Raw genomic sequence first — 27319 nt, 5'->3', positions numbered from 1 at the left:
GGCGAGAGGGGGATGGCCGTCCCCGCGCTGGCGGCTGGTGCTGCCCATCACCGCCGACCCAAAGGCAAGCAGGGCCGGTAGCCCCAGCCCCACCGCTTGCCAGAGTGGTGACACCTTTGCAGGCTGGCAGATGTCACCGGTCTTGTCACAGCACCCGTCTGGCTTGGCAGGAAGGCCCTTGAGGGGCTGGAGCGTGTCCAGAGAAGGGCAGTGGGGCTGGGGCAGGGTCTGGAGCACAAGTGTGCTGGGGGGCGGCTGAGGGAGCTGGGGGGGCTTAGCCTGGAGAAGAGGGGGCTGAGGGGAGCCCTTCTCGCTCTCTGCAGCTGCCTGAGAGGGGCTGGGGTGAGGTGGGGGTCGGCCTCTTCTCCCGAGTAACAAGCGATAGGATGAGAGGAAATGGCCTCAAGCTGCGCCAGGGGAGGTTTAGGTTGGACATTAGGAAAAACTTCGTCACCGAAAGGGCTGTCAAACATTGGCACAGGCTGCCCAGGGGGGTGGTTGAGTCTCCATCCCTGGAGGTATTTAAAAGAAGGGTAGGTGTGGTGCTTGAGGATATGGTTTAGTGGTGGCCTTGGCAGTGACAGGTTAGCGGTTGGACTCGATGATCTTAAGGGTCTTTTCCAACCTTAACGATTCTATGATTCTGTGATTCTATGAATGAAACGGACATAAATAAAGTGAAGGTTGTGCCTACAGAAGCTGCAGTGAGAAAAGATCCACGTCACCCTTTTTTTGTGTAACATTGTCTTTCCCATGTTTGCGTCTCTGAAGCTTGTCCAGAGGGGCTGTTCGGGGCGCGCTGTGAAGAGCACTGCGACTGTGGGTACAACGTGTCGTGCCATCACGTTACTGGCGCTTGCGACTGCCCCCGTGGCTGGAGGGGCCGGCGCTGTGAGAAAGGTGAGCCAGCATCCCTTGGGCAGCACGGCATCCAGCCGCCGCTGGGCACATCCCCGGCTCGGGGGAAACCGAGGCTCCTTCCAAAGGCTGGGAAGGCGAGAAACTGGATTTTAACAAGAGCTACAAATCGTGGCAAAGGGTTTTGAGGCGCTGGCAGCCTGTCCTGAAAGAGGCATTCGGGTTGCTGCAAAGAGCGCTGTCTAGCTGGCTGCTACGGCAGGGCCCCGGCTAAGCACCGCGCGCAGCAGCTGGGCGCTGAGGGCAGGAGCTGGCCCTTGGTCTCTAAAGCCTTTCAGGCATTAACAATAACTTGAAATCCAGTCAGGAGACTTACATCTCCGTGCTTGTCTTCCCACAGCCTGCCTGCCGGGTTCATTCGGGAAGGACTGTGCCAGCCGCTGCGCCTGTCCCCTGGGGGTGCCTTGTGATCACATCACCGGCCGGTGCGGCTGCCCGCCGGGCTTTACAGGCTCTGGATGTGAAAAATGTACGAAGAAGGGAGTGATCCTCTTACAGTTCTTCTGACAGGCTCTGGGAACATGACGGGTCAAGCAATTGCTACATAAAGTAGAGGGGAAAAAAAAGAAAAACAAGAAAAAAACCACCCCAACAGCTGTGCCAAGGAGCAATTCATATTTTGGCAGCTGGGTGCATGCCCGCAGAATGTTAGCAAGGCACAGGGAGCCAAGAGGGAAATCAGAGCTATGTATTTATCCAGAGGATTAGCAATAAATCAGTATTAAAATGAGCTCCTGTGGGTATGAGCAAGTCTGGAAGAGACAGAGGCATGTGAGCACATTCCTTACCCAGGGGACAAGGGGTGTATTTGTGATGTCTCTGTGTGTGGGGATAGAAGCCTGCAGGAATATGAGGGTAGGTAGGGCTAGCATTGCTAAAGGCATCTAATGCCTATAAGTACTCAGCTTTCTTTTCAATCCAAGTCTTTCCTGGAGTCAAGGAACCATTTGTGTGTGGCTCCCTTTGCTTTTTGGGTGGCAGAGAACTTTCACTGTTGTAAAAGGCTTCCTAAATCCTGGCTTAAAATAAAAAGGGGGAAAAAAGTCTTGCACAGAGGGATGGGATCCTGCTAGGCGGATCTGAGTTGCCTTGGTGCCCTCTCTACTGACAGCCTGCCTGCCAGGGACCTTTGGTGAGGGCTGTGGTCAGATCTGCCAGTGTGCCGGAGCCACCCAGGAGTGCCACCCGGTCACCGGGGCGTGCGTCTGCGCCCCCGGCTTCCACGGGCCCACCTGCCAGCTGGGTGAGTCCGCGCTTTGTTCCTCTTCTCCGTCACGGACCTTTGCAGGTTGCTGCCCAAGGCTGTGCTTTGTCCTGAAAGCAAGGTGCTGGCGCCAGGAGCGCCGGTGGTGTCGGGGCAGAGCCGTCACCCCCCGGTGCCAGGGACAGCGCTGGGCCAGCCGCCGGAGAAGCCGCAGCTCGGGGAGCCGCCAGCTCCCGGAGTGGCTTCAACACCGGTTCTGACAAGCTGTCTTGCCTGGTTTCTCGACGTTGGTCACCTTTGTCTTCATTGGCTTGGCCAAGGTCTGTTTTGTTCTGTTTTTAACCGTTGCCCAGCTCTTACAGCTCGGGAGCTGAGTCTGTCCAGGCAAGTGTTTTCTTGTTCCCTTGTCCAGGCTGGGCCCTGCACACAAACGAGAGGCTCTGACCTCTGTGGTGTCTCTTGCTGAGTAACTTGCGAGTGCATGTAAACAAAGCTTCATTCTCATGTGCACTCAGGCTGGGTTTTTGCCATTTTTCTTTTGAATTGTGGGATATTTACCAGCTATATCTTCATCAGAGAGGTTCTGAGCACTCCAAAGCTCCTTGGCATTGCTGCTTGTTTCCATGAGATTACTTAAAAGTGCCTTCTCCGGTTTGCTTTGGCTCCTGCCGGTACCTCGGAGCTGCTGTCGCCTTCCTGCACTTCAGCGTGTGCCGCCAGGAGGGCAGAGGCACCTGAGCATGGCTTGCAGGAGCTTGTGTTGTCCATGATGTGTGGGCCACAGCTGACACAAGCAGCTCATGCCAAGGGATGCACGGATGTGTCTTGCACACCCTTGGCACGTTGCTGTAGCTGGTTGACTCTAAGTGCTTTGGAGCAGCTCAGAAACGCATCGGCCGTGGCAGCCTGGCACAAACCCACTTCCAGCAGAGACGTCGGCTTCTTCTCTGATGAAATGGCTGTATGAATCCATGCGGTGGATTTTTTCCCAGAGCGTTTGGACCTTGTTCTCATCTCTTTAGGCACCGAGACCATTGTTTCTATTTTCTCTCTTCAGAGTGCTCCCCTGGGTGGTACGGCCATAACTGCGAAAGGCCATGCAAGTGCAAGAACGGGGGCCTGTGTGATGTTGCCACAGGGACGTGCCGCTGCCCGGCCGGCTACATCGGCGCTGACTGCAGCATCGGTGAGTGCCCGGGTCAGCAGGGGGCACGCGGGCGCTCGCAGGAGTCTCCTCAGCAGGAGGTGAACGGTGGTAGGTGCCAGTCCTGCACGCAGCCGGGATGCTGACCCTGCGGGAGAAGAGTTACAGTGACTGATTCCTGCACTGGCTCATCAGCGGAAAAAGAGCTCCTCGTCTCACTTTACAACCTGTGCTGTCAGCAGTGCCCTCCCTGCTCCTGTCCGGAGGGAGGACAGCGGTCGTAGTGCCAGCCTTGCTGTGGGAATGCCGTCGCAGCTGATCTCGTTTGCTGCCTGGCTTAACCACAGGAAAATTTTCTTGCTCCATTTGTTTTAAGCCAAAATGATTTCTCCACTCTCAGGAAAGGCCTGACACATCAGCCTTTGCAGCATGCCATCACTGTATTGCTGTCTCTGCTAAAAATGCTTCGCTTCCCCAGCAGCAGGAAACCTAAAAGCTCTTTTCCTGGTCTGCCAGTCGCGCTGTGCGCTAGCGACAGGGCTGCAAACTCCTCCTGCCTCCCCGTGCGCCCCATAGCTTTGCTCACATGCAAAGTCCTTCCTTTCTAGCCTACAAACGTAGCCAGCTGTGCTTTGGCGTGACCAAGGCAGCTCAGGGTCTCCCTCCCGCCAGGATGTCCTGCTGGTCGCTACGGCACAGACTGCGCACAGGTGTGCTCCTGCGGGGACGGTGCTACCTGTCACCCCGTCACCGGCGACTGCGTGTGCCCACCAGGGAGAACTGGTCCCACCTGTGAGCAAGGTAAATATTAGCTGCAGGGTCGTGCATCAGGACAAGCAGGTGCTTCAGGCAGGGGGTTGGAAAAGGTCCTGAGCGGGAAGCTATTTCCTTGCCGTGAGACCTCTGCCTGCGCTTGGGCGCTCCTGCCTGAGCCGCGCTGCGGTCCGTGTGCCCACTGCCACCTCCTTTTGTCCCGCAGGCTGCGAGACGCACCGGTACGGGGTGGGCTGCCAGCAGACCTGCTCCTGCCGCAACGGGGGGCTGTGTGACGCAGCCAACGGCTCCTGCTCATGTGCGCTCGGGTGGATGGGGAAATCCTGTGAATTAGGTAAACCTGACTTGGATGCATTGTCCTGCACTGGCCCAGTAACTGTGGAACTCGCTCGGTGTGACGCATATTGTGTCCAGTTTCTGTTATCCCTGTCTGTGCCTGTTTTGCTTTATCATGTCATGGCCCTGTGAAGTGCAGGAGCAGGGCCAGGGCCGGCTCTCTGGCCGCTGAGGTGCTCAGTCGCTGCATCTTCCCTGCAGAATGCCCACCGGGAAGGTACGGAGCCAACTGCCAGCTCCACTGCGCCTGCCGGCACAACGCCACCTGCAACCCGGGGACGGGAACCTGCCGCTGCCCCGCAGGCCACTACGGGCCCCTGTGTGAACACAGTGAGTCGTGGCAGTGGAAAAACCCTCGTGGCTTTGCAAGAGGGTGGGGGGGTGTTTTCTAAACCTCATCCAGAGAGCAGGGCCATAGGACAAAAGTGTGACCCACTGCAGTCGCACACATGGCTGCGCACACCGATCGGCTCTTCCTTTCTTACTGGTGTTCACAGAAAACCCTTCCAGGTAGCAGAAGTAGTCACAGAGACGGTAATTTCTATGCTCTGCATGAGGGAATGTCATTCCAAGGCAGCTGGGCTGCAAATGGCTGCTGTGCAGCTTAGTGTTGGGTAGCCGAGCAAATGCTCCGGAGACGAAATGCTGTGCTCCGCAACCGAGGCTCGCTGCGGGACGCTGCCCAGGCCACTGACAACTGCATGCATTTGGGCACGTCTCCGAAAGAAAGGCTCGCTGCTTCTCTCTGGTGGGCTGATGGAGGCTTTGCTGCAGAGGCCGTCTACAGCTGAGCCTGAGTTCAACCCACCCCTGCTTTAACGAGCTCTCCACCCGGCTCCATCCCAGGTTGTCCCCAGGGCTTCCATGGAGCGGGCTGCCGGGAGCGCTGCGACTGCGAGCATGGCGCAGGCTGTGACCCAGCCACCGGCCGCTGCCAGTGTCCTGCTGGGCTCCGCGGCGAGCGCTGCCAGACAGGTACCCCCGTCCTCCTCCTGCTTCCCTGGAAACAGGTGGGATCCCGAGGCGCAGGCTCGTAGCGCATGTGCCGTAACTCACCTCTCGAAACAGGCTGCAAGGAAGGAACGTACGGCGAGGGATGCCAGCAGCTCTGCGACTGCGACGGCAATGCGCCCTGCGACCCAGCCACGGGGCGCTGCCTGTGTCCCCCGGGGAAAACTGGCCTCAAGTGCGATTCAGGTGAGTTGAGCCACAGCTTGGGATGGTGAGAAAGGGGACCGTGCAAGAGGGGCACTGACAGTAGCATAGAAGCCCAGTCCTAAAATGGATGCAGAACCCTTCTTGTTGGAGCTGAATTCTTGTGGAAGGGGCCTTTCTTTTTTTGCGTCCCCCCTCAAAGAGCAAGAGGGCATCTGAACAGCGGTAGTCACTTCTCCAGCCTCTATTTGTAGTCAGATCTGAATGCAACTGCTCCCCCAGCCTCCAGTGCCCTTGTATTTAGATTGCCAGAGTCAAAAGGCTGAGGATCAAATGCAGAACACCTTGTTGGCCTCGGGATGCTCTGATGTCCTGTATCACCAGAGCTCAAGAGCAGGCTGGGAAGGGGTGGGAGGCAAAAAGCTCTCTGCCTTATCTTGCACTCAGCCTCCACCACAAGCTCTACCTGTTGCACAGCGGGAAATGCCTGAGCGTTTCTGCTCAGCCGCAGAAGCAGGCTGACCCGCAGCAGCCTGAGCGCGTCTCTGCCCCCTCGCCAGACTGCCGGCTGAGCAGGTACGGCCCGGACTGCAGCCTGGCCTGCCAGTGTGCCCCCAGCAACTCCTACTGCAACGCTCAGAATGGCCAGTGCCTCTGTCTGAACGGGTACATGGGACCGACATGCCGGGAAGGTAACGTATAGGCGCGGTGCCACAGTGAGTACCACTGGATGGATGGGGGGAAGCCCAGTGCAAAAGCAACGCTGCAGGGGAGGCTTTGGTATCCGTGCTCGTGTCGTGGCTCGTGCCCTGGTGGGTTGGTTTTGGTACTATCGACTAAAACCGGTAACATAGGGTAGCACCTGCCTGTTCCCAAGGCACTCTCGCCCCAGGCATGAGAGAGGTTATATGAAAACACAGGCTGCATCCCGACAGTGCTGTGAGAATAAAGCTGTTCAGCAGTCTAACCCCAAACGTGCCCATCGTAAAGCCAGGACACGAAGCCCACTCTTTCTGGGCACATTGGAACAAAATTAACCCATGTACCGACCTTTGTGGAAAGAAAACACACCTTATTTCTGCTCAAAACACAACTGAACCTGTTGGCTCAGAGCGACTCCCCCGCGGGTGCTGCGCAGCAATGCTGCGGGGATGGGTGGCAGGACGATCTGGCTTGCTTTTGCAGGTGGTACGCCTCATCTGCCATCAGCCGAGCACCCCTCCTTGGTCCCAGGTCAGTAACAGCCCCTCCGACAAGTGGCCTATTGCACAACCTGAAAATGCTGCTCCAACATGAAGCAGCAGAGCCGGGCTGCGGGCGCAGAACGCGGGGGGCGGCGCTCCCAGCTCGGCGGGGAGCAGGGCAGAGGCTGCTGCCCCCCAGGCAAAGCAGCCCTGCGGTGGGTCAGCCCTGTAGCATCTCTCCTTCTGAGCCGAGGGCTGTCCACCGCTGACACGGCGCACATGGCAAGGACTGACCTGTCCCGGCTTCCCTTCCAGCTGTGCAGCCCCCGGCACCCACCCGGTCACCTCCGCCCCGGCAGGGGCTCCGGCCGGTCAAGCACTAGGTCCTGCAGCTGCCGGGAGCGCTCCCTCGGTGTGACCAAGCAGCCACCTGAAGAAGCCAACGCCCTATTTAACAAACTTGTTTACAAGCCACACGAGCGGTTACCGTTGCATGACACACTACGCTGCTGCTTTTGGTGCTGCCTGAGCGAGGCCGAAGCGCCGCGCGTAAGCAGGGCGGCACGGGCTGGCCTCCGGGCGCGCCGCGAGCGCGCACACGCCGACACCGGCGCGCGCCCTCGGCCACACATCGTCGGGAACAGTTCAGAAGCGATCGCTTCTGGTCAGCGGACTTTGATGGCTCGTGGCAAAGTGCTGGCCTTCATGTTTTCGGTGCTGGGCTTGGGGAAGGGGTGGGGCTGAAATTATGGTCCGAAATAGGTATTTATGCAACGATATTTATGGGAAGCTCTACAAGACTGTTGTCAGAACTGACGGCTGAACCTGCCCAGCTCTCCTGAGATCATGCCTCCTGTAGAAGTACCACCTCACTTGACCTTTTTTTTCCCCTAAAATTTGCATTTGCAATGGTCTTTTACTGTAAATTATCATTTGCCGTGGGGGCAAGACATTGGGCTCTGGCAGTCACCACACTGTTGGTGCCACAGCCCGACCCTCTCTGTCAGCACACGGCAAGTGCTCGCGGTTTGCATTTCCAGCGACAGGCAGCGGCTGCCTTGCTGACAGCACAGCCTGCCCTCGATGAGCTCTGCAGGGAGCCAGGAGCTGTATTTTCATACCAGGAGTACGTCAGCCCACTTGAGCCACCCTTGTTGTTTGCTCCACCAAAACGCAAGCCTAAATAAGGTGTAATACTCAGAGATGCTGTGTGGATAGACACAAAGCTCTTGCATGGCCCAGTAAATGCAAATCGCTATTAAGTGTTCTCGCCCCAGCCCTGAACCCTGCATTATTTTTCCACCCCAGTCGAACCCAGGAGCTGGGAAGGGGATGGAGGCAGGAGGAGCGGCCGCGAAGCTGCGCAGCTGCAGTCGGTTCCTGGCTCAGCAGCAAGCGCGGTGTCACGGCAAAGCCTCGGCTGCCACCTGCAGCAACAGGGAACGCCGTCACCCCAGCAAGGGCCCAGGGCTCCCGGACCAGCCGCCCTCCTGAGCCAGGCCCCTTCGTCTGTTTGCACAAAGCTCTTGGGTAAATGGAGCCCGAGAGCCGACCATGTCAAAAGAAACCAGTCTCTACGAAGGAGACGGGATGTTCCCGTCCCAGCACATCTGCCTCTGCTGCTGCTGCAGCACAGCCCTGCCCAGGCGCTTGGCCTTTAAATTATTCCCACAGGGGCCAACTGAAAATAATAAAAGAATTGTTTCTTTTCCTGATGGAATTTATTTTAATCTGTATATAACTTGTAATTTTTTGCTAATTCTTTTCTTATTTTATTTCTTCCTTAACAGTATTTTTTGCATTAGATATCATTATTGTGAAGAAATAATGTTAATATAAGTATGTAGTGGAGGACCAAAATTGTGTAATTAAGGTTGTATGTTGTATGATTGATAACCAGGGAGTAGGAAGAGTTTGTCCATGTGCCAAATGACCCTGACCGATCCTGCTAGTCTTGCTGCCGATCCTCCAGACAATCATATCTTTTGTTACGCTTGCCTTGACGTGACCGTTGCATTAGACGGGGGTTTCTATTTATTTCCTTGGCCGGCTGGAAAGCAAGCGCAGCCTCCGCCGGAAAGCGAGCAGCCCCTCCCCACGTGCCCTTCCACCGAGCGCGGTGAGGCGGGCTCCGCGGGGCGAGCCGGGTGCCGGCCGAAGACCCGGGAGCCGTTGGGTGCAGCTGGGGGGGGGGGGGGGGCGGCGAGCGATGCCGCCGAGCCGCGTGTCCCACCGGCAGCCCCCGCCGCCCGCCGGCACGGCGGTGCAGAGAAGCCCTCGGCCCCGACGGCCCTGCTCCGGGAGAGCACAGAAACTATCCCAGACTTAAGCATCAACATCAATCTGTCCAGTCCTGTTACAGCATGAAAGCCCGAGCTGGCTCCTGGGACCTGCTTGGCCTAAACTGTACGTCCGAGCATGGGAATGCAGCAATGTAACTTTTTATATCGGGTTTTTTTTTTCTCCTGTTCATATTTCTTAATACAGTTTGTTTGCTTCCTGTTTTCACGCAGCTTGCGTCTCTTTTTGGATCCAATGTCCTCTAATTTAGCACCGATGAAAAATTTTAATTCTTCCACAGTTAAGAAAAATAAACAGAAAGCCTCACCGAATTTCTATTTCTCTGGTCTCTCTGTTACTCACACCTGGCGCGTGCTGCAGCCGACAGCAGCTGTGTTTAGCCAGCTAGTCAGGATCACTCCCGAGATGTGTGTACGGCGAGAAGCAGCAGAGGCCAGAAAGATGCTGCCATTAGACCAAAGCTTTCTTTTTAGAGCTTGTAATGGCTGCTTGGCATCAATCCGAGAGGGAGCTGGCAGGCTCAGGGACCCACCAGCTCAAACACAGGGGCCGACCGGTGCTGCTGACGTTGCACACAGCCCCGCTTTGGGCAAGGGGAACACAGGTTTCGTTGGGAGCAATGGATTTATTGTTAACCCAATTATTCCTTTAGCAGTTTAATCAAACCAGACACATCACAACAACGCTGCTCCTGTGACTCCAAACCCAGAGGCCCCGCAGAGCCACCTCACCCCAAAATCGGCGCTGCCCTTTCCCCTCCACGAGGTGAGAATTGCAGACCCACCGGCAGAGCTGCCCGGCCCCGGCTCCTGCCACCGCCCCAAGGGCCCTACAGCATTAAACATTTGGCTCACGAAAAACCCAGATGCAGATGCTCAGCTATGACAAAAGAACTGCCCTGCCTCGGCCCGCTTCGCTACTCGCTGGTCGGTGCTAGTTCTGGGGGAGAAGGGGAGGGGAGGGGACGGCTCTGCCTCGGGAAGGATGGGGTCCCTCTCCAGGGGGACTGGACGCCCACCTTCTGCCTGGGCACGCGCCCTGCCCACCTCAGGAGATGGGAACGGCAGCTGGGAGCTGCAGCATTGCTCTTCTCCGTGCTGCTGGCTTGCTCCTCTGGTAGGACTGGGAAATCGCTCCCCTCTGGCTGCAGCATCCCATTCCTGACTCCACGAGAACAACGCCGCCTGCAGCAGCCTCCGGCATCTGCTATTTTGGCAAGTGACTGAAAGGTGGTGGGCATCGCCTCCCCCTGCTGAGGTCGCAGCTGTGTTCAAAAGAACCAAGAATAATTGAGGGGGGGGAGGAAAGAAAGAATAAAAAAGAAACAGGAGGGGAAAATTGGGTCAAGGAATAAGCCTAGCATACAGATTGAAGTTCTTAAAAATTCTTGATACAGGTCTGCTCTCCCCATGCTCCCACGCCAGGTGTGCAGCCACTGCCACCAGGCAATGGCCCAGACGTCAGCAGGGAAAGAGTTGGCAGCATGAGCCACTTCAGAGAGCCCAGCACACCGCTGCAGCCTTTTCAACTTGAGCCAACACCTTGGCTGCTTCTTGAAGCCTGTTCCAGGTCATTAATACTAGTGCTGGCCAGCAGCGCTCGGATGCCAGGTCTCACATTAATTAGCTGCTGTCACGGCTGCTACAAAGACCGGTCCTGAATGATAAGATCTGCCGCCTGTGACTGCTCAAGACAAACAAAAATCAAGAAGGAAGGATCTCCCAGTCCCTTCTCGCTATGGGCTTAGTCCGCAAAGGTTTTAAGAGCCCTGAAATAAGTCACAACAGGGGCATCCTTCCTTGGCTGCAAGCCTACACGTCGGTCTCTATCCGCAGCCGCTCCATCCGACGGACGTTGCACTCCACCGCTGTGCGGCTGGTGATCTGCCGAGCGCAGGACTGGGGAAACCAGCCCCTTTCACCATCCCTCAGCCTCTCACCCCAGTACCAGCCTAGGAGAAGAACAGAGCTGGTCACGCAAGGAGGAAGGGCTGCGGCTCCTGGGGACGCGCGTGGAAGGAGAGGGCTGTGCCGCAACCCTTCCTGTGGAGGTGCCTGCTAGAGGCATCCAGGGAAAGCTTTGCAGGGGAGGAGGTTTCTGATTTACTGCCCCTTCTGAGGTTGTTGCTCTCACTTCTGAGGGCTCTGCTGCTGGCTGCCAGCACAGCATCACTGGTAAGTAACACAGCAGCCGCCCATGGTGGTGCCACCTCCATCAGCCTCTGGGGACCCGCTGTCATCTGCTGGGCCACAGCACCAGCCAGCAACACGGACCCTGCCAGTGGCTAGGGCTTCCTGGAGGCTTCTGAAAACTGCTAAAACCCCAGTTCACTGGAATCACTGAAGCTTTTCCCCCCACCGTAGCTCTGCTTCAGGTAAGCCTTCCCCGGCCGCAGCTCCCCACTCGCTGACACTTACCGGCCTCTCCACCCAACACCAGGACAACGTCAGCCTGCTGCAGGGAAATCTCGTCCGCCTGCTTAGCCAGGTATGCGTGGGTTATCTCCACTTGGCTCAGCTCTGCAGAGGACAGCAGGGACCCAGTCAGAAGGCACGCACAGCTGCCACCCCTGCTCGGCCGTGCCCACCCCGGGGCTGCCCACCCCTCCGGCACTCCAAGGCGAGTCATGCTCCTTTCCTCTCCTGCCCCTCATCTCTCCTGCTGCCCCCTCCAAGCACAAGGGAAGGGGAAGCCAAATCTCTTCTTACCAGCCTGAGGCATTCCTGGAATTTCACTGTGCCTCCTAAGAACTGCATTTAACGTTTATTGTAACTGGTATCTTAATGGGAGGCAACTCCTAACGAGCAAGGTGTGGTACCCTGAGTGCTCCTCTCCACTGACACACATCCTCAGCGCCTTCTCCAGCAGGAGCAGATAAGAACAGGGTAAAAACCCACGCTTGCCAATCCTCAGGCTGTAGCACAACCGCTAATCCCCGCACAGCCAGGCCTGACCTCCAGCATGCCGGTACCTCCTTTAGGAGTGGTGTCAGGCTTTTCCTTTTCTCTGTGCATCAGCGCAGCGATCCACCGGGCCCGGTCACTCCTGGCAGAGGAAAAGCCCACGTTACAAAGAAAGCCTTAGAGACGGCATCCGTGTTGCCAGCAGTAGCTGGGAAATTGCCAGCAGGAAAGACGAAGGCTTTCAAGGGAAGTCAAGCTGAACAAACATGACATTAAGAGTATTCAATGTAAAGATACTTCACAAGCGGTACACATCGCCCAGCCGCTTTCCTTAATTTGCACATATAATTCCCATTATATGGGTATTATAAGGGAAATCTAAGAGAGAGAAGGAAACAGAGCAAGGGCACAAGGCTGCGCAGATCCCCCTTTCTGGATGGAGCATGGGGAGGGAAAGGGTGCCTCACAGAAACCTCACGGGGATTTCCAGGGCACCAGTTTATCCCGCCAGCAAGAACATGCACCCTGTGAAATCCCACTGGGCCACTCACAGCGTCTCTGCCGACAGCACGATCTCCTCCCGTTTGCCCTCGCTGTCCTTCTCCATCACCACCCGGAGCAGGTGCCCGCCGGCCGCGCCGCGGGCTGTGCCACCACTCCCGGTCTTGCCGGGAGGAGGGGAAGGCGGGTCCACGTTCTCAATCTTCTCCACCGTGACCTGGTCCAGCGTGGCGTAGTTCATGACGGTGTAGCTCTCCTCACTACGGCAAAGAGCCCCGGTGGGGGAAGGTCAGTGGGCATCACCGAGGTGACCATCACGGCGAGGACATGAGCTGATGCCCAGGGGTGGGACACAGCTCTGCGGACTTGCTGGCCACCCACAAATGGAAGCAAGGCCAAGGGCTGTGGAGCTGGGCGCTCCCCTTCTGGCTAGCAAGGGACACCTCAATAAAGGTCAAAACAGGGAAATCTCAATAATTTCTTAGGCTACCTGCTGCTTGGGAAACTGAGATTTTAATCCCTCTAGTTGTTATGTAGGGGAAGGAAGGGGTCCCCCCCGGCCTTACCTCTTCTTCTTGGTTATGATCAGGACATCGTTGAACAAGAAGAGGTAGCAGAGCTTGCCGGCACCTCGGCGGAAGATGCCTGCCTCTTCCGACAGCAGCAGGTACAGCTCCCCCCGCTTCAGCAGCCAGCGGGAAGCAGAAGTCAGCGGGAAAGGCTGAAATGGATCCAAGAAAAGTCTGACTTACTACCTGTCTCACTAGCAGCAGGCAAAATCAAGTCCGGAACCTGTATTTGAAGTCCCAGGAGACCCTGGGGTCAGTTGGGATGGACACATTAAATGCCTTTAAACATCTTTTCCAGGGGACTCTCCAGCAGGGAAGCGGAGTAGCCGTACACCCCACTCCAGCACGCCCGGAGACGCAGCCCCCCCCGAACTGCGGCAGTGGGGCATAGCGTCAAGGCTTTACTTTGCCCCTTTAGAAAGCTGCCCACATCTGACAGCGCTTGCGGACAGCTGGCAGGGCAAGGGCCCAGACACTTGAAGTCAGAACAGCAGGAACAAACGGTCACCCTGGGCATGAGGTGGTGATGCTGACCATGGCAGCAGCGATGCTCCAGCTAGTCAAGGCTTCCCAGGGCAGGCCCCACATGCCGGGGATGGGCCCCTCTAACAGCACACCCCAGAAGATTATTTCTTTTTTCCCACCACTGCTTTCCTCACCTTCTTCTTTCCAAATTCCAGCTGTTTCTGCAGGGTGTACATCTGCTCTGTCCTCTCCATAGCACGAGCTCCTTCATTGCAGTTCTTAACCAGCTAGAAAAAGAAAAAAACAGCGCAAGGGAAGCGGAGAACGGCAAGACACTGAGCCCGGCTGTCCTCTGCACCAGCACCAGGGCTGCCGGCGAAGGGTCAGGGTCAGCCCCGCTCCCTGGAACAGCGCAAACAGCCGAGTCCCGGCAGGTTCCAAGCCAGGTTTGGGGAAAGGCAGCTGGAGGTTCTCCCGCCACGCGAGCTCTCCAGGAGAGAAATGGCACCCTTCCTCTGCCTGGAGAAGGACCAAAGCGAAACCACACCAAAACCACCCTTCACCAAGGAGCAACACGAAGGGGAAGAATTAATCATCTGACGAGAAGAGGTTAAGACAGGAGGACAAACAATCAAGCAGTTAGAGGGGAGGACAGAACCTTTCCACAGGCAGGCGAAGCCACGCCACATGTCACGCTGCCGAGAGGGCAGCCGCGGGCACCCTGGCCCCTCGCATTGTCCCTGCAAGCCGAGGCACCTCTGCCACCGCCCCCCACCCGGGGAAGGGTGGTCCAGCGCAGCCTGGCCGGGGCCGTGCATTTTGTTCCCCCGCCAGACGAGTGAGCCGGACAGACCGTGAGCAGCAGGAGTGCGCTGCCAAGAGGTCTTTAGGGGAACAAAAAGAAGAGCTGCCACCACCGCGTTGGTGGCCATGATCTCCGTGGTGCATTGCGTTGTGTGAGCGACAACCAGATGGGAAGGCAGATGAGACATGGGAGCACGAACAGCGCACGGCTCACGAGTGCCACTGCTCCCGCTGTTCCTTCGCTCCTCTACCCTTTGCTCTTCGCTTTGTTTACTGCTCTTTGCCTAAATCTCCAAAAACCAGGGCAAGTGAGTGCCACAGCTCGCCATCACCTCGAGGGAGGTTCTGAGAAGGGAGAGCACTGATGGAGAAGAAACACCGAAGGGAAGGACAAATGGGCCAAAGAGGAAAGAAGAGAAGATTACAAGAAAAAGGGAAAAACCGTATCAGGTGAGAAAAGTGAGCAAGGGAGAAGACGTGTACATCCAGCAGCTATCTGGAGCAGAGAAATCTCAAGTGAACCACTGTAAGAAGGAAAACCGGAGGCCAGAATGGCAGATCTGGGGCCAGAGTGACAGAACGGTGCGCTGGAAGGAGGAAAGGTGGAGAGCTGGCAGCGGGGCCTCACCTTGCTGATGGCTTTCAGCGCTCTGGTGGCAGCTCCATACGCTGCAGTGCATGCTTTTGTTTTTTGACAGACAGTCTAGAATGTCAAGATAAGATGTTTTAGTGATATTGCAAGATACAGACCTGCGCATCAACCTGGGATCTCAGGCTACGACACATGCTCGAGCCGTTCCCAACTGTCAGCCCGGCAGCAGGACTGGCACATGGTCAAAGCAAGGTTTAACAGTGCTGGTAGCTGTGAATCCAGTTTCTCCTGGGGCTTTCACATCAGCTACATGCCTGACCATCACTGTCACCCTGTGCACCGGGCATCCCTCTGGCCCTCACCCCTGCAGCCCGTTACAGCCTGGGAGCAGTTACTAGGAATCCCTCGCCCAGCAGCTTTGCTGTCTAGAGCAGCTGGGTCCAGAAGCCCCGGATTTCAATGAAGTTTGTGCAAGACCTGCTTTCCCTTCCTGGGCCGCCTGACCATTAATGAAACAGGACGCTCGTGCCACCCCACCCTGGGAATCTGGATGCAGCACGGGGCAGGGAAGAACCTCATGTCACTCAGGTGGATGGTGCTGAGATGTGAAGCATTATTCACAAAGCTTTAAGCTGCTCCTCTTACACCCACAAGAAGCAGGTCGCTCTGGATCTAAATCCTGAATAAAGGCTCGGGCATCCCAGCCTTGGTGCCCAGTGGGATGGAAGTCCAAGCAGAAGGCTGTCCCGGGCTCAGGAAACCAAAGAAGGGAATAACACAGTCACCTCTTCAGAGGTGCCAAGCAATGCCACCGTGTGACTTACTTACATCTAACAGCAGAGGAAGCCGTGTTACCCTCTGCATAGGGAGAATGAGAAAGGATATCATTGGCAGGCCTCCACATTCTGGTTTCCTTTCAATTTTTTTCAAGGTCTCTTTAAATAAGGGGTTTGTGTTTCTGGAACAGGACAAGAAATCTCCATTAACTCTGTTCTTCAGTCATCAAGGCTTTCCAGTACCTTTCTGTGCATGAGAAATGCAGCGCAGCAATGGCCCTGCCTCTGGAGCTCAGTGGCAGTCTGCTGAGCTCAGAGCACACAGCAGGGGTGGAAAATAGGCTGATCCGTTAGCAGGTGATGGAAAAGCACCTAGAGATGTTGAGTCCAACAAAGGCGGGTAAAGCCACAGATGTACCAACAGCAGACGCAAACTTGACCTGTACCACCAGTATGATCCGGAGATGACCAGCCTCCACAGTCATCCCTAACACACCCCGTATGTGTTCTGACTTTGGCAAGACCTGTCTGACTTCAGTATGTGGTAGCGTTACCCACACTTATCCCCTTCCCTCACCCTGCTCACAGCACAACACAAATCACGTCCTAATCACCCAACACAGGCACACCGAGGTCTAGAAGTTGAACTCTGCTCAGAAAGGAGACAGCCTTCCTTAGGGAAAAGGATGCTCCCACAGGCTGAGGGAGCCACCTGCAAGTCGCGGTCCCGCCTGCAGCCAGCCAGCATCCCTGAGGCCCCTTGTAAGCAGCTCCTCTGCAAGCCCAAGGCCTGAGCACGCAGCAGTACTCACAGCAGCTTCTGAAGCGTCCTCTGCTGGTAGACTTCATTGGAGCAGTAGCTGATGTAAGGATTGAAATGCTTCGAGGCGTGTTCTTCCACTATGTCACTGATGTCAGGAATTAGGAGGTTTTCCTGGTGTCGCTTCTCTAAGTCTTCAAAGAAGCTAAGGAGAAAATTTCAATTAACTTCACTACATGACTCGTTAGGGCCGGACAAACCAAACAGATGCACGTTTAACAATGTTCCCGCTGAAAATTTTCCTGTTTTTCCCAGAGGAGACAGGGCCCTGCATCCCTTCTGCTCGGGGTCGGCTCTGTGCAGCTGAGTCACCCATGCCTCCAGCGTGGCTCCCAGCAGCTCCGCTGCAGAGATGGGGAACGCCGCTCCCAAGTTCGCCGGCCCCCAGGGGCATAGGCTTCCTCCATTCCCGCACGAGATCCCTCCTCCGCTTTAGCTCTCCGGGGGGGATTCCCGCGTCTGCCCAGCTGCGGGAAGCCGCAAGCCCTCAACGCCCCCGCAGCAGTTCCCATGCCTGCGCTCTCCTCCTGCTGCTTTCCCACACGGACAGGGCTCGCCGGCCGCCCAGAGCACCAGCTCCCAAGGCGTTTGCTCCCCACCTCCCAGGGAGCAGAGGCCACTCTTACGTTGGCTCTTTGAAGGTGCAGTCTCAGTTCTGGCGCCCGAGTGATCCCGCGGCCATGCTCCCGAACAAGCAGCCGCTTGCTGCAGCTCGGCCACCCCGCACCCCGTCTCGCCGGCCCCCGCTTTCGGCCGCACCGCAGCCAGGCTGGAGCCGGGTAGCTGTGCCGCGGCGCTACTGGCTCCACCTGCCCCGTCTCACCAGCCCGGAGGCAAAGGGAGGCACCACCTCTCCGGCAGTGCCAGGACACCCAAGGAGGAGTTTCCAGGCAAAGAGGAGTGTCCCAGGCGTGGGGATGGGGGTTGCGGCTCAGCCAGCTTTTGGTGCCCGATTGCAGCCGCACGACTGAGCACCACCATTATAACCCATAAAAAAACTGGGCGTCAGGGTTACAGACCCTTCAACTAGACATTCAGGTCCGGAGCGTGTAACAGTGGGAAGCCAGTGCTGCACGCTGCAGGGGTGTGTGCTGCGACACGACACATTGGGAAGGAAGGCAATAGGTGGGGTGTCTCAGCACCATCAACAAATCCAAGGGATGGTTGTTTTTACACGGCAACTAAATAGAGCTCCAGAGTCACTCCGCCAGGCCTGCCTGGTCCCAGCCCCACACCGACGGCCCCCACTTGCCTCGTGCTGACCGTCAGGATGTCGCTGATGTTGGAGAAGAGGTGGTGGTGCTCAGTCTGCGTCATGGTCTCCTTCAGCTCCTCCGACCTCATGAAGTGGCACACCAGGATGCGCAGGCTGTGCATGTAGGAGTACTCAGAAGTGATGATCTCAAACATTGCCTGAAAAAGCAGGGCAGCGAAGATGTAACAACACAAACTGAATTTTTACTGCCTAAACAAGGCCGTGAATTAAAACTTGCTATATCTTCTTTACATTTGATTGGCACACAGCCACAGGAAACGACTTTGCTCCAACAATTGGGCATTCCCTCACCTCATCCATTGCCTGGCCTACACCAATAACTTCAGCATGTTTTAGGACTTTCACTCATTAATAAGCCACAGCCCTAAGATATTTTCCCTTCCAGTGGTTATTTCCCATCAGCATCTGAAGGAGTTGCCTGCTTCCCTGCCAAGACATGCAGGTTCCCAGGACATGCAGCATCCCGCTGCTGCCCAGTCCCAAAGCTGCTAGAAGCAGCAGCACCATAAACTCTGTACGCAGGAGCTGAACCCAAGCCTGAACGCAGCCCTGCCCGGAGCCAACCCCTGTGTCAGAGGTCCCGGACACAGTCATGCATGTCCCCGTTGCCTTCGGCATTTACGCTGGACTCCCAGGCACGTCTAAGGTTCCTCTCACCTCCTGCCGTTTGCGCTCTTCGGGGGATATCTTTTGCAGGATGCCTGCTTCCAGCACCTGCGGGGAGAGGCCGGGATTAGCAGAGGCTGCCGCTGCAGACCGACAGTCCTTGCACGCCCTCTAGTGCGGTCTGGGGCTCTGCTGAGCGCCGCACAACCCACCAGCCGCCCCACGCCTGGCTCTCCCAAGGCTCCACAGCCTCCCATGGCCGTTTGCGGATGCAGCTCCACAGGAGGAGATTATTCTACCCCGGGGACCAGCAGGGAAAACGCAGGCACCCAGCAGGAGCATCCGCCTTGCCCCCATCTGGGGGTGAACCTCTCGCAAGTACCACCGCAGCAGCTCTGCCAGCATCCCGACGAGCCTGGACAGAAACCTGTGTGTCCCAGCCAGGGCCGGACACCCCCAGAACATCCCATTGCAAAGACCAACGCTGCAGAATTATCCACTCATGGTTTGTTCGGCAGCTCACAGAGTTTTTAAAATACATGAAGCTGTGCCGCAACATGGCACGAGCACAGAAGCGGCCACAGCGAGGGCAAGCGGGGCTTTTTGGACCCTCCAGCTGGGCTGCTGCCCCTACCTCTGGTTGCTGGCTCCAGGTCACCTGCGCCGGGCGATAGCTCTGCACCACAATAGCAGCATCCAGAGGGGACGGCTCTTCTGGGATGGATTCCTCTAGCAAATCGTCATCTGACTCATGGCCGATGGAGTTCAGACCTCTCTCACGGATTTCCTGATACAGCCGGGGCTCTGCAGAGGAAAAGGCAAGAGGTCAGCAAAGCCTCTCCCTGCTGTGGCCGATGGCCTCCCTTCCCACCACCGCCTCACCCCGTCGGCCAAGAGCCACACCATGAGCACCGGCGAGCCAGGGCCAGCACCAAGGTCGGACTTTGCACAGCACCAATTAACCAGCAGCTCCCGCTCCCGGCAGCCTCCTGCAGCCAGCATGCCGCGCACAGCTCTCCGTGTTTGCCCAGGGCAAGCAAAGCTGGGAGCGCTCCAGCTGCAAGCACGGCAGCAGCCTGAGCGGCATCACGCCCCCGGGAGTGGGAAAGCAGGGCTGCAATGCTCCTCTTGCAGGTGGGAAAACGGAGGCAAAAGCAATTGCCCCAGGCCAGGGACCAACGGCAGCACAGGCGGCAAAGGGTCTTCTAGTGATCAGCTTCACTGAGAAGTGCCCCGGTGCCCTGCAAGGCAGAGGGGACGCCGGAGCTGGCACTCTTGGAAGACGGGAGGCAGCACTCACGGTCCTTGAACGAGCCGCCACGCTTCTGCACCCGCCTCCGCCCAAAGGTTCTCTGCAGGGGGAAGAAGAGGAGAACGCGCTGCAGTTACTCTATTTCTGTGGCCCTGGGAAGTGCCTAGCTCCTTCAGGAAAGGGGAGAAGTTACCCATGCAGCCAGCCAACAAATACCACCCTGTTCCTTCAACCTGATTTCTGTCTGAGCTTTTGTTTGCCTTACTGAAGTGACTCAGCTTTCACCTTGCGCTATCGGGGTCACGATCTAAACCATTTTGTAGTTACGGCGCTGCATTTCACATCTATCTGTCTCACGCCTGGACTTTGCCTGCACTGGAGTCTCCTTTTCCCCGGACCAGCTTCACCCACGTTTGTGTACAACCAGCCACCACCTCGGAGCCGCACACCCGGCCAACCCCACCCTGCAAACATGCCCGCAGCTGCCTGTTGACAAGCAGGAGCCCTGGAGCAGCCAGTTACACTACCCACAAAAGCCATGGCAGCTATTCCCATGCTCTCTGGTGGCCTACAGCATCTGCTGGCTTCCCAAGGCACAAGTCATGTCACCAGGCTCAGCAAGCCCTGCCAGCTCCACGCTGGGCTCACACAGCTCTGTAGGTGACAGGAGTTGCAGGAAAAAGGCACTGCAAATCCCCTGGGAGCAACTCATCACCAGGGAAAGCTGGGGCTTGATCCCCACCCGAGGTCAATTGGGTGACAGCGGGTGCAAAACCCACCTTGTTCCTGCCGGGGCTGCGGGCAGGCACGGCGCTGCCCTCCTCCGACGTGGGTTTCAGCAAGGGGATGGTGCTCGCCGGCTCCGGCTCCGCGCCCAGGCCCTTCATGGCTGCGCGGTAGGACATGTTCCTCAAGTTGCGCTTGAGGGCTCCCCCACTGTCATCATCCTCCTCCTCCTCCTCGAGGGAGAGGCTGGGGACGGATGCCTGCTTCGGGTCGGGGGTCTGGGGCTCCAGGCTCGACCCAGCTGCCCCGAAGCTCTGGCGTCTGGAGGGGTTGTTCTTGGTCTTGGTGGAGACAGCCAAGCTTTTGGGGATCAGCTGCTGGGTTCCCATCTTCAGCGCGGCCGGGCTGTCCGTGCTGAGGATGATGCGGCGGGGCTCGGCCGAGGTGGGGGAGCCCATGGCCGAGAGCGAGGCGGTGTCGGGCACCATGGCAGAGCTGCGCTTCCCGGGGAGGGAGGTCGGGCTGGGGGGCTCCGGCCGCACCGGGTGGCATCGGTACTCCAGGAGAAAGGTCTTGTCGTCCAAAGAGCTGCTGGTGGGGCTCTGAGACATGACGGCGGCACAGGGAACCAGAAAGCTGCGCAAGACAGACAGACAGAATGACTTTTCCCAGTGAGGCAGAAGGCATTTACGCGTAGCCATGGCCAGCGGTCCGTTTTGCATGGGGAGCCTTGGGGCAGCGCAGGACCCAGCCTCCGCTCTCCCAGGGCGCCGTACGCAGGCAGAGCCCGCACGGACGCACTCGCGATGGTCTCGCTGCCCACGCACCTCTCTCGGGGCCACTGGGTGAGCAGGGGGTGGGCTGGGGGCTCCCGAAGCCTATGTCTGGCTTCAGCAGAGCGGTGCAGGATGCGGCCAGGCACCGGCAAGCAGCCAGGCCATGCAGCAGGCATCAGGCAGGCTCACACCTGAGCGAGCAGCCAGGGCAGGCCTGGAGCACCGCCGAGCACCGCTTCTCCTCTGCCACACCTCTGCATCCCCTCTTAATCCCTCCCCGGGAACTGGGGGTGCCGCTGGCCTGAGCCACCACGGCCAGCCTTTCCCTTCCCGGCTCCCACTCTCCCCACACCACCTCCCCCAGGCTGACGTGCTGTGAAAACCCCATCACGCGCCTCGCCACGAGCCCTGTGCTCCTGAAAGCTCATACCTGCCCCAAACCGCTCCGAGGAGCGGCTCCACATGGCGTGCAAAAACACCTGCCCGAGTCCCTAAAGCTCCTTGTTCAGGGTTAAGCTTACTCATCTCCTCCTGTGCCACACCACGTACCGCGCACCTCCAGAGCAAACATCCGACAGAGCATTTTACGCCCACTGCCTACCCCCTTACATAATTTGAGGAAAAACTATGGTTTCTCTCAGCTGAGATCTCATTGTACGTCATCGCCACCTCCGAGCTGCCCCTTTTCAAAGGCCACGGACCAGGAAACAGAAACCCAAGACTTGAAGTTATTTCCCCGCATCAATGACTGGCAGAAGCACAAACCAGACCCATCAACAAAAGCTCGTTTGATCGAGATGCTGCCTATTCTCCTGTCTTTGGATGAGGGACACGTGCCTCTTGGCCAGAGCTCTGCCAAGCGTCCGGGGATGCGAAAAGCACCGCGTTCTACTCGTAACCCCGTCCTGGCCGAGGGCAAAGCCCGCCCTAAGCGCTAGTCCTGAGGGCAAGGAGCAGGCACGCCCGATTTCAGAGGCGCTGGGTGCCGCAGCGTCCGCCGGGTCGCGGGTGCCGCCGGAGGAGGGCTGGGCCCGGGACCCGCACCTCCGGCCCCCGGCGGCCCCAGGTGCCCAGGGTGCCGAGACCTCCCACCCGCGCCCTGCTGGGGGGGGGGGGGGGGGGCGCATCCCTCGGAACACGCACACGAATCCCGCACCGGCCCCCCGAGCCCGCCCGGCCCCCGCGCAAAGACACGCACACCCACCCCCCCCCGGGAAGGCGGCTGCAGCGGGAGGGCGAGAGGCCGGACGGAGCCCCCGGGGCCGCCCCTCTCCCCGCCGAGGAGCCGCTCCCAGGGCCCGGCGCCGGGACCCGCCTCCTCCCGGAGCTGCCGGGGACGGGGGGCGGCGCCGCTCGGGGAGGGGGCGGCGGAGCCGGGCCCTGCCGGGGCTCCTCCAAGCCCCCCGCCCGGGGGTCCCGGCCCCGCACCTACCCGCACCCCTCGGAGCGCAGCGCGGCGGCGGCGGCGGCGGGGCGTGGGCGGGCGTGGGGCCGCCCCCGGGAGGGACCGGGCCGGGCCGGCCCCCCTCGCCCGGGCGGGGCCGGGGCAGGCCGGGGGAGGGCTCAGGCCCGGGCCTCCCGGGAGCTGCCGGGCCGCGACCCCCGACGGCCCAGAGACCCCGGGGGAAGCTCTGCGCGCCCCCTGCGCGCCTTCTGCGCGCCGGGGCTTCGCAGGAGCGAGGAACTAGTTAAACTTCACTGAAAAATACGTTCTGCTCCTTCCCCGGGAAGGTGTTCGCACGGTACATCTGTCCCCTGGGCTCTGCGGGGGTCGCCCGCCCCGGCAGCCTCCTCACCACGGTCTGTGAAGGTTACAGGATTGTTGGGCCTCGTCCTCACCGCGTTGACGGGTGACGAAGTGCCGCGCCTCCGGCCTGACCTGCAGCACGCACCGGCCGCCTCACGCAGGCCAGGGACCGCTTCTCGCCAAAGTCTTCGGTGGGTCTTCAGTGGGTCAACCTAATTGCGGGCTCTCCCTGCAGGTGCATAACACATGGCTTTCGGGTGCTTTGGTACCACACTCTCTCTGCCGGGAGCTGCAGCTACCAGGGGAAAGAGGATCTAAGGGTCAGGCTGTTGACAGCCGCCCAGTAAGGCCAGGCTCAACAGCGCTCTGTGCATTTACTGGGAACACATTTTTCCTTGACCTTCTCTCTTGCCCCCTGCTCTGATCCCCATCCCCCCAAAATGGAGCCTTTTTCTCACTGGTTTATGGTGAATCTCAAGTGCTTTCTGGATGACAAAGTCCGCTTGTCAGCAATATTCTTTTCAAAGACTCTGTTCTCTTCCCTCTAAGGCCTGCCTGACAATCACTCTATTATCAGAGCTTTCTTATCCGAGAGATTTTTTTGCCTTTCCCTCCAGGGCTAATAAGGAGAAAGGTTGCCAGCCGTCATGGAGAGGCAGAGGGTTTCTGCTCAAGAGTTCAGCTAAGACTGAAACCCTTGCATGGCAAACTCCAGGGAAGGGCTATTATGCTGGATGTAGGATACCATCATTTGATCACGATGAATGACTTTTTGAAGCAGAGACCATTCATCAGTTTTGTAATGCATGTTGTTAGTTCAAAGACCCTGCTTTCAAGTCATTTTTGCTCCCAGGGCCCCCGCTGAAACATCTGACTGCGATCACTAGATAGTTCACTAACTCTCCGCTCGTAGTTGTGAAAGGAAATATTCTCGGCGTTTTTAGATATCTCACTAATTCTTTGTCCTAACCCATTCCCCCACCCCAGAATGTTCTCGCTCTTCCCCGTGCAAACTTCCCAGCGAGAGCGCGGCACCCCGTCAGCGGGGCGCAGGCACGGCTCGGTAGCACTCCCTGGTCCCTCTGGACCTCGGCAGCAAGGAGGGGTGTCCAGCATTTAATTTTCTGACGCTCTTTTGAAGCCTTACAAACCAAGCGCACGAAGTATCAGAGAACGGTTACCGCAGAGGCGGTGAGGGCTCGTTCCGTTACGCCGTGTTATCCAGCAAGGAAGCGGGTAGGTCGCTGCGCCGGCGGTCATCCCACGCCGCCCTCGGCCGAGAAGGTGACCGCGCTGCCACCCCTGCCCTGGGAAGCAGCCCCGCGCCAGGGAAAGTCGAAGGGCACGCTGGGCGTCAGAGCGGGTGGGAAGCGCTGCGGAGCCCCTCGGGGTGCTCCGGGAGGACGCGCGGCACTGCAAGCAGCAGAGATGCTGTACCTGAACGAGCTGTTTGGGAAAAGGAGGGAAAAAAAGTTGGGTATTTTTTGCAGACTATAAAAATTCTGAAACCCCATTTTCTCGTCAGACTCTTTCTTCCCGCCGAACGCCCTCACGCCGCTCCTGTACAAGCTCCTTCTATTCCGCCCCCCTCGTGCTTGGGCTCGCTTGGCCGTGCTGCGCCTCACAACTTACCTTTACCAGAGTCGGCAGGGAACGCGGCCAACCCCCCCCGCGGGGCACGGCGTTGTCTCTAACTTCTTCCAGGACAAAAGCTCACAGGACCATTGCTTATAAAAGCACACAGGTTTATTGCATATCAATCTCATGTATAAATTCATTGTAGCATTGGAAAGATTACATTTGGTATACATTCCTATTCTACAGCATTAACCTCAAAATCAGCTTTTTCTATTCATTATTTTAAAGGAATTTCTCTACACAAGTACATTTGTCTTTTATCACAAGCATCAAAATGAAATTTGTAAAATCGCTTTTTTAATTATTTTCTACACTTCATATCTTTTATTTCATTATGCTCCCAACAAAGCGATTTCATATTAATTAATAACTGCCAACACTTTTTTTTTTTTTCCTTCCTTGGCAGTTCAAGGCTTCTAGCCTCGGACGCAAAATCTAATCACATATACAATAAGTGCATCTACGGAATTTTTTTCTTTTTAATAAAAATTTCACAAACAGACACAATAATGACTGCTAAACACAAGTCATGCACAGTTTACTTATAAACATAACAGAAGCAATATACAATCAAGAATGATATGGAACAAGCACCATCCTCTTTCTCAATGTTTTTTAAACATTATATGAAAACCAGACATTTACAATTGATTTAAAAAAAACACTATACAGTTCTAAAGAAAAAAAAAAACAACCCTAAATCATATCTGTATTGTAACAATGGGAAAAGGAATGACATAGGATGCACAGAGTTATGATTCTTGCAAGCACAATATATATATGTTTTAAATTACATCTTCTGCAGGCTGGAAATGACATCAGGGCAAACCATCTCTTGCTTTGAAGAGAGCAAGGAGAACGTAAAATACATTGAGAATTACTTTCAGAATTACTTTGTTCACATGTGAATTGCACATTTGGAAATCAAAGCTGCCTTTTTTTCTTTTTCATTCTTTTTTCCAAAGTGGTAATAAGGATTAATGACAGAAGAAAGAGAAAAATAATCTTGGAATCATTCAATAACATTTTAATCACAGCATCACTCAACACTACAGAGAAGTTTCATGGCTTTGTGAAAACACTACTGACCATCGTCTAGGAGCAGAGGTGTTTGCCCTCATGTTACCAGCACTGATCCGAGCGGACCGCGTCGCTCCCTGCCCGTTCTCCAACGGGCAGAAACGGGCAGGTTCCTACACCATGACGCTTTCCCCCTTCCCCCGCCACACACACACACACAAAATACAGCACGTAAAAATCGAATGTAAGTCAGTAGATTGAAATCGGCTGAGGGGAGGGGGGGCTCACAATCCAGTGCTTTGATGCTTAGAGTCAAACATGTTCATGTCATTGTGCAAGTGCTTTTCGAAATGCTTCGTATGAAGTGAAAAAGAAGCCGTTTTCAAGAACGTCTACGGAAAGTCTAAGTGCTGATTAGGGAGAAATCGAAAGCTTCCACTAGTCTGTTTTAAGCAAGACAGAAACCAAGCTTTGTGTTTTGTCCTGGAATGCAGTTGAGCAAACTCGGCTCACGTTTTGCTCTTTCGCCCCGTCTGGTTTGGCTTTGCTGCCGGCACTCGGCTGCTCCTGCGGAGCCCCGCGCATCTACTCGGTCCCACTGCGGTCTGTGAGGCGCAGGACCCAGCCGGCACGGGGCACGTTTAAAGGCGTGCCCCCGGAGCAGCCAGCCGCCCAGCGGGCACACCTGCGTGCATCCAACAGCAAGCCAGGCGCTGCCGACCCGCGCGCGCTGGGCACGTCCCGCGGGAGAACCCGGCGTACCCGCGCGCTCGGCGCCTCGGCGTCGTGCGGCACCTCCGGCTGCCCGCATCGGCCACGGTGACGCGCATCGGTACTGACTGCCAGTCTCCGAGCGGGCGAGAGAGAGGGAAAGCACATCCATCGGACCTATTTTCTCCTCCCTAACTAGCTCAGGCAGAAAGATCTATCTCAGGAGAAGCAAGGACCCTTCGCGGAGTACCTTCACTCCCGGCAGCAGCCAGCGGCTCTCAGCCTTGCCTGGTTGTACAAAAAATTCACGGGGCTTCTCCCTCCTCGCTGTTGTGGCATATGGCTATGAGATGTGAAAATACTTTTAATAAATAGATCCTACAAAAATATTCTTGGTCGAAATCACACCTCGAGTGGTGCCCTGGCTTATCAAACCAACAGCAGGCCACGCGCCAGTCGCTGGAACCCACGCCTCGCCGTATCGCACCAGTATCGCGGTTCCCGAGCACGACGTGTTAGTGGTGTCGGACAGCCCCGAGCGCCCCAGCTCCATGTCCCGTGGAAGCCAAGGGGCCCCAGGCCTTCCCCACCGCCAGCGCCGGGCAGCAAGCTGTGCCCCGATGGCAGAACCTTCCTTGACACACGCACCCCTCGGGAAACATCCTTCAAAATAAGGGATCGCTTTTGTCTGCAACAGCAAATCGAAAACTAAACGCCTGCTATGAGTTGCAACACGTTTCAAGTGCAATTGACTGACAGCTACAAGATAAATAGAGATTCAGTGAGGCTTTCTGTTTAACTGTGGAAAAACTTAGAACTTGTAATCAGTGCTAAATTAGAGGAGCCGGGAGATCCTACAACAAACAGAGACGCTACCTAGAGAAAAAGGGAAGAAAACTGAATTAGGAAATAGGAAAAGAAAAAAAATCATTTCATGATTTTAAAAAAAATCTTATTTTTTAATGTCCTTACTCCCTGGCTGGATTGTACCTCCCTGTCCCTGGCCAGCAGCGCGCCGCGGGAGGAGCCCCTGCTCCTGCAGAGCCATGGGGAGCACGAACTGCCCTGCAAGGGAGACGGCGACCGCCTGAGCTCAGGCAGAGTTAGGAGCTGCTGACAGA

General features: G+C 56.9%; 2 protein-coding genes across 11 annotated transcripts in view; one reads left to right on the top strand and one right to left on the bottom strand.

Annotated features, from left to right (window-relative positions):
• Positions 1-9327, top strand: part of MEGF6 (multiple EGF like domains 6) — a 109249-nt gene extending 99922 nt beyond the window's left edge. For all 8 annotated transcript variants that reach the window (XM_075114012.1, XM_075114013.1, XM_075114009.1 and 5 more), the window contains 12 exons: positions 772-900; positions 1259-1387; positions 2030-2161; positions 3180-3308; positions 3939-4067; positions 4246-4374; positions 4578-4706; positions 5223-5351; positions 5445-5573; positions 6092-6223; positions 6717-6764; positions 7031-9327. In XM_075114012.1, the coding sequence (XP_074970113.1) occupies positions 772-900; positions 1259-1387; positions 2030-2161; positions 3180-3308; positions 3939-4067; positions 4246-4374; positions 4578-4706; positions 5223-5351; positions 5445-5573; positions 6092-6223; positions 6717-6764; positions 7031-7098 (1412 nt within the window). In that variant the 3' untranslated portion in view covers positions 7099-9327. The remainder of the gene's footprint in view (positions 1-771; positions 901-1258; positions 1388-2029; positions 2162-3179; positions 3309-3938; positions 4068-4245; positions 4375-4577; positions 4707-5222; positions 5352-5444; positions 5574-6091; positions 6224-6716; positions 6765-7030) is intronic.
• A 294-nt stretch (positions 9328-9621) lies between these two features.
• On the bottom strand, positions 9622-22602 carry ARHGEF16 (Rho guanine nucleotide exchange factor 16). 3 transcript variants are annotated; one of them, XM_075114022.1, is made up of 15 exons: positions 22515-22602; positions 20360-20942; positions 19629-19680; positions 18963-19132; positions 18380-18436; positions 17699-17859; positions 16439-16591; positions 15679-15808; positions 14887-14961; positions 13649-13741; positions 12987-13141; positions 12471-12680; positions 11988-12061; positions 11434-11535; positions 9622-10967 (listed from the first exon to the last, which is right to left on the bottom strand). In XM_075114022.1, exons 2-15 carry the CDS (start codon positions 20915-20917, stop codon positions 10828-10830), a joined length of 2130 nt encoding a protein of 709 aa, XP_074970123.1. In that variant the 5' UTR covers positions 20918-20942; positions 22515-22602; the 3' UTR covers positions 9622-10827. The 3 variants fall into 3 exon arrangements, with proteins under 3 accessions (XP_074970123.1, XP_074970122.1, XP_074970121.1); XM_075114021.1 differs by lacking the exon at positions 22515-22602 and adding an exon at positions 21513-22229; XM_075114020.1 differs by lacking the exon at positions 22515-22602 and adding an exon at positions 21134-21608.
• Positions 22603-27319: the final 4717 nt, after the last annotated feature.

The sequence above is a fragment of the Phalacrocorax aristotelis genome, chromosome 19 (genome assembly GCF_949628215.1).
Source record: "Phalacrocorax aristotelis chromosome 19, bGulAri2.1, whole genome shotgun sequence".
Taxonomy (NCBI): domain Eukaryota; kingdom Metazoa; phylum Chordata; class Aves; order Suliformes; family Phalacrocoracidae; genus Phalacrocorax; species Phalacrocorax aristotelis.
The sequence above is the reverse complement of the archived record's forward strand: the minus strand, read 5'-3'. Positions and strand labels throughout refer to the sequence as shown.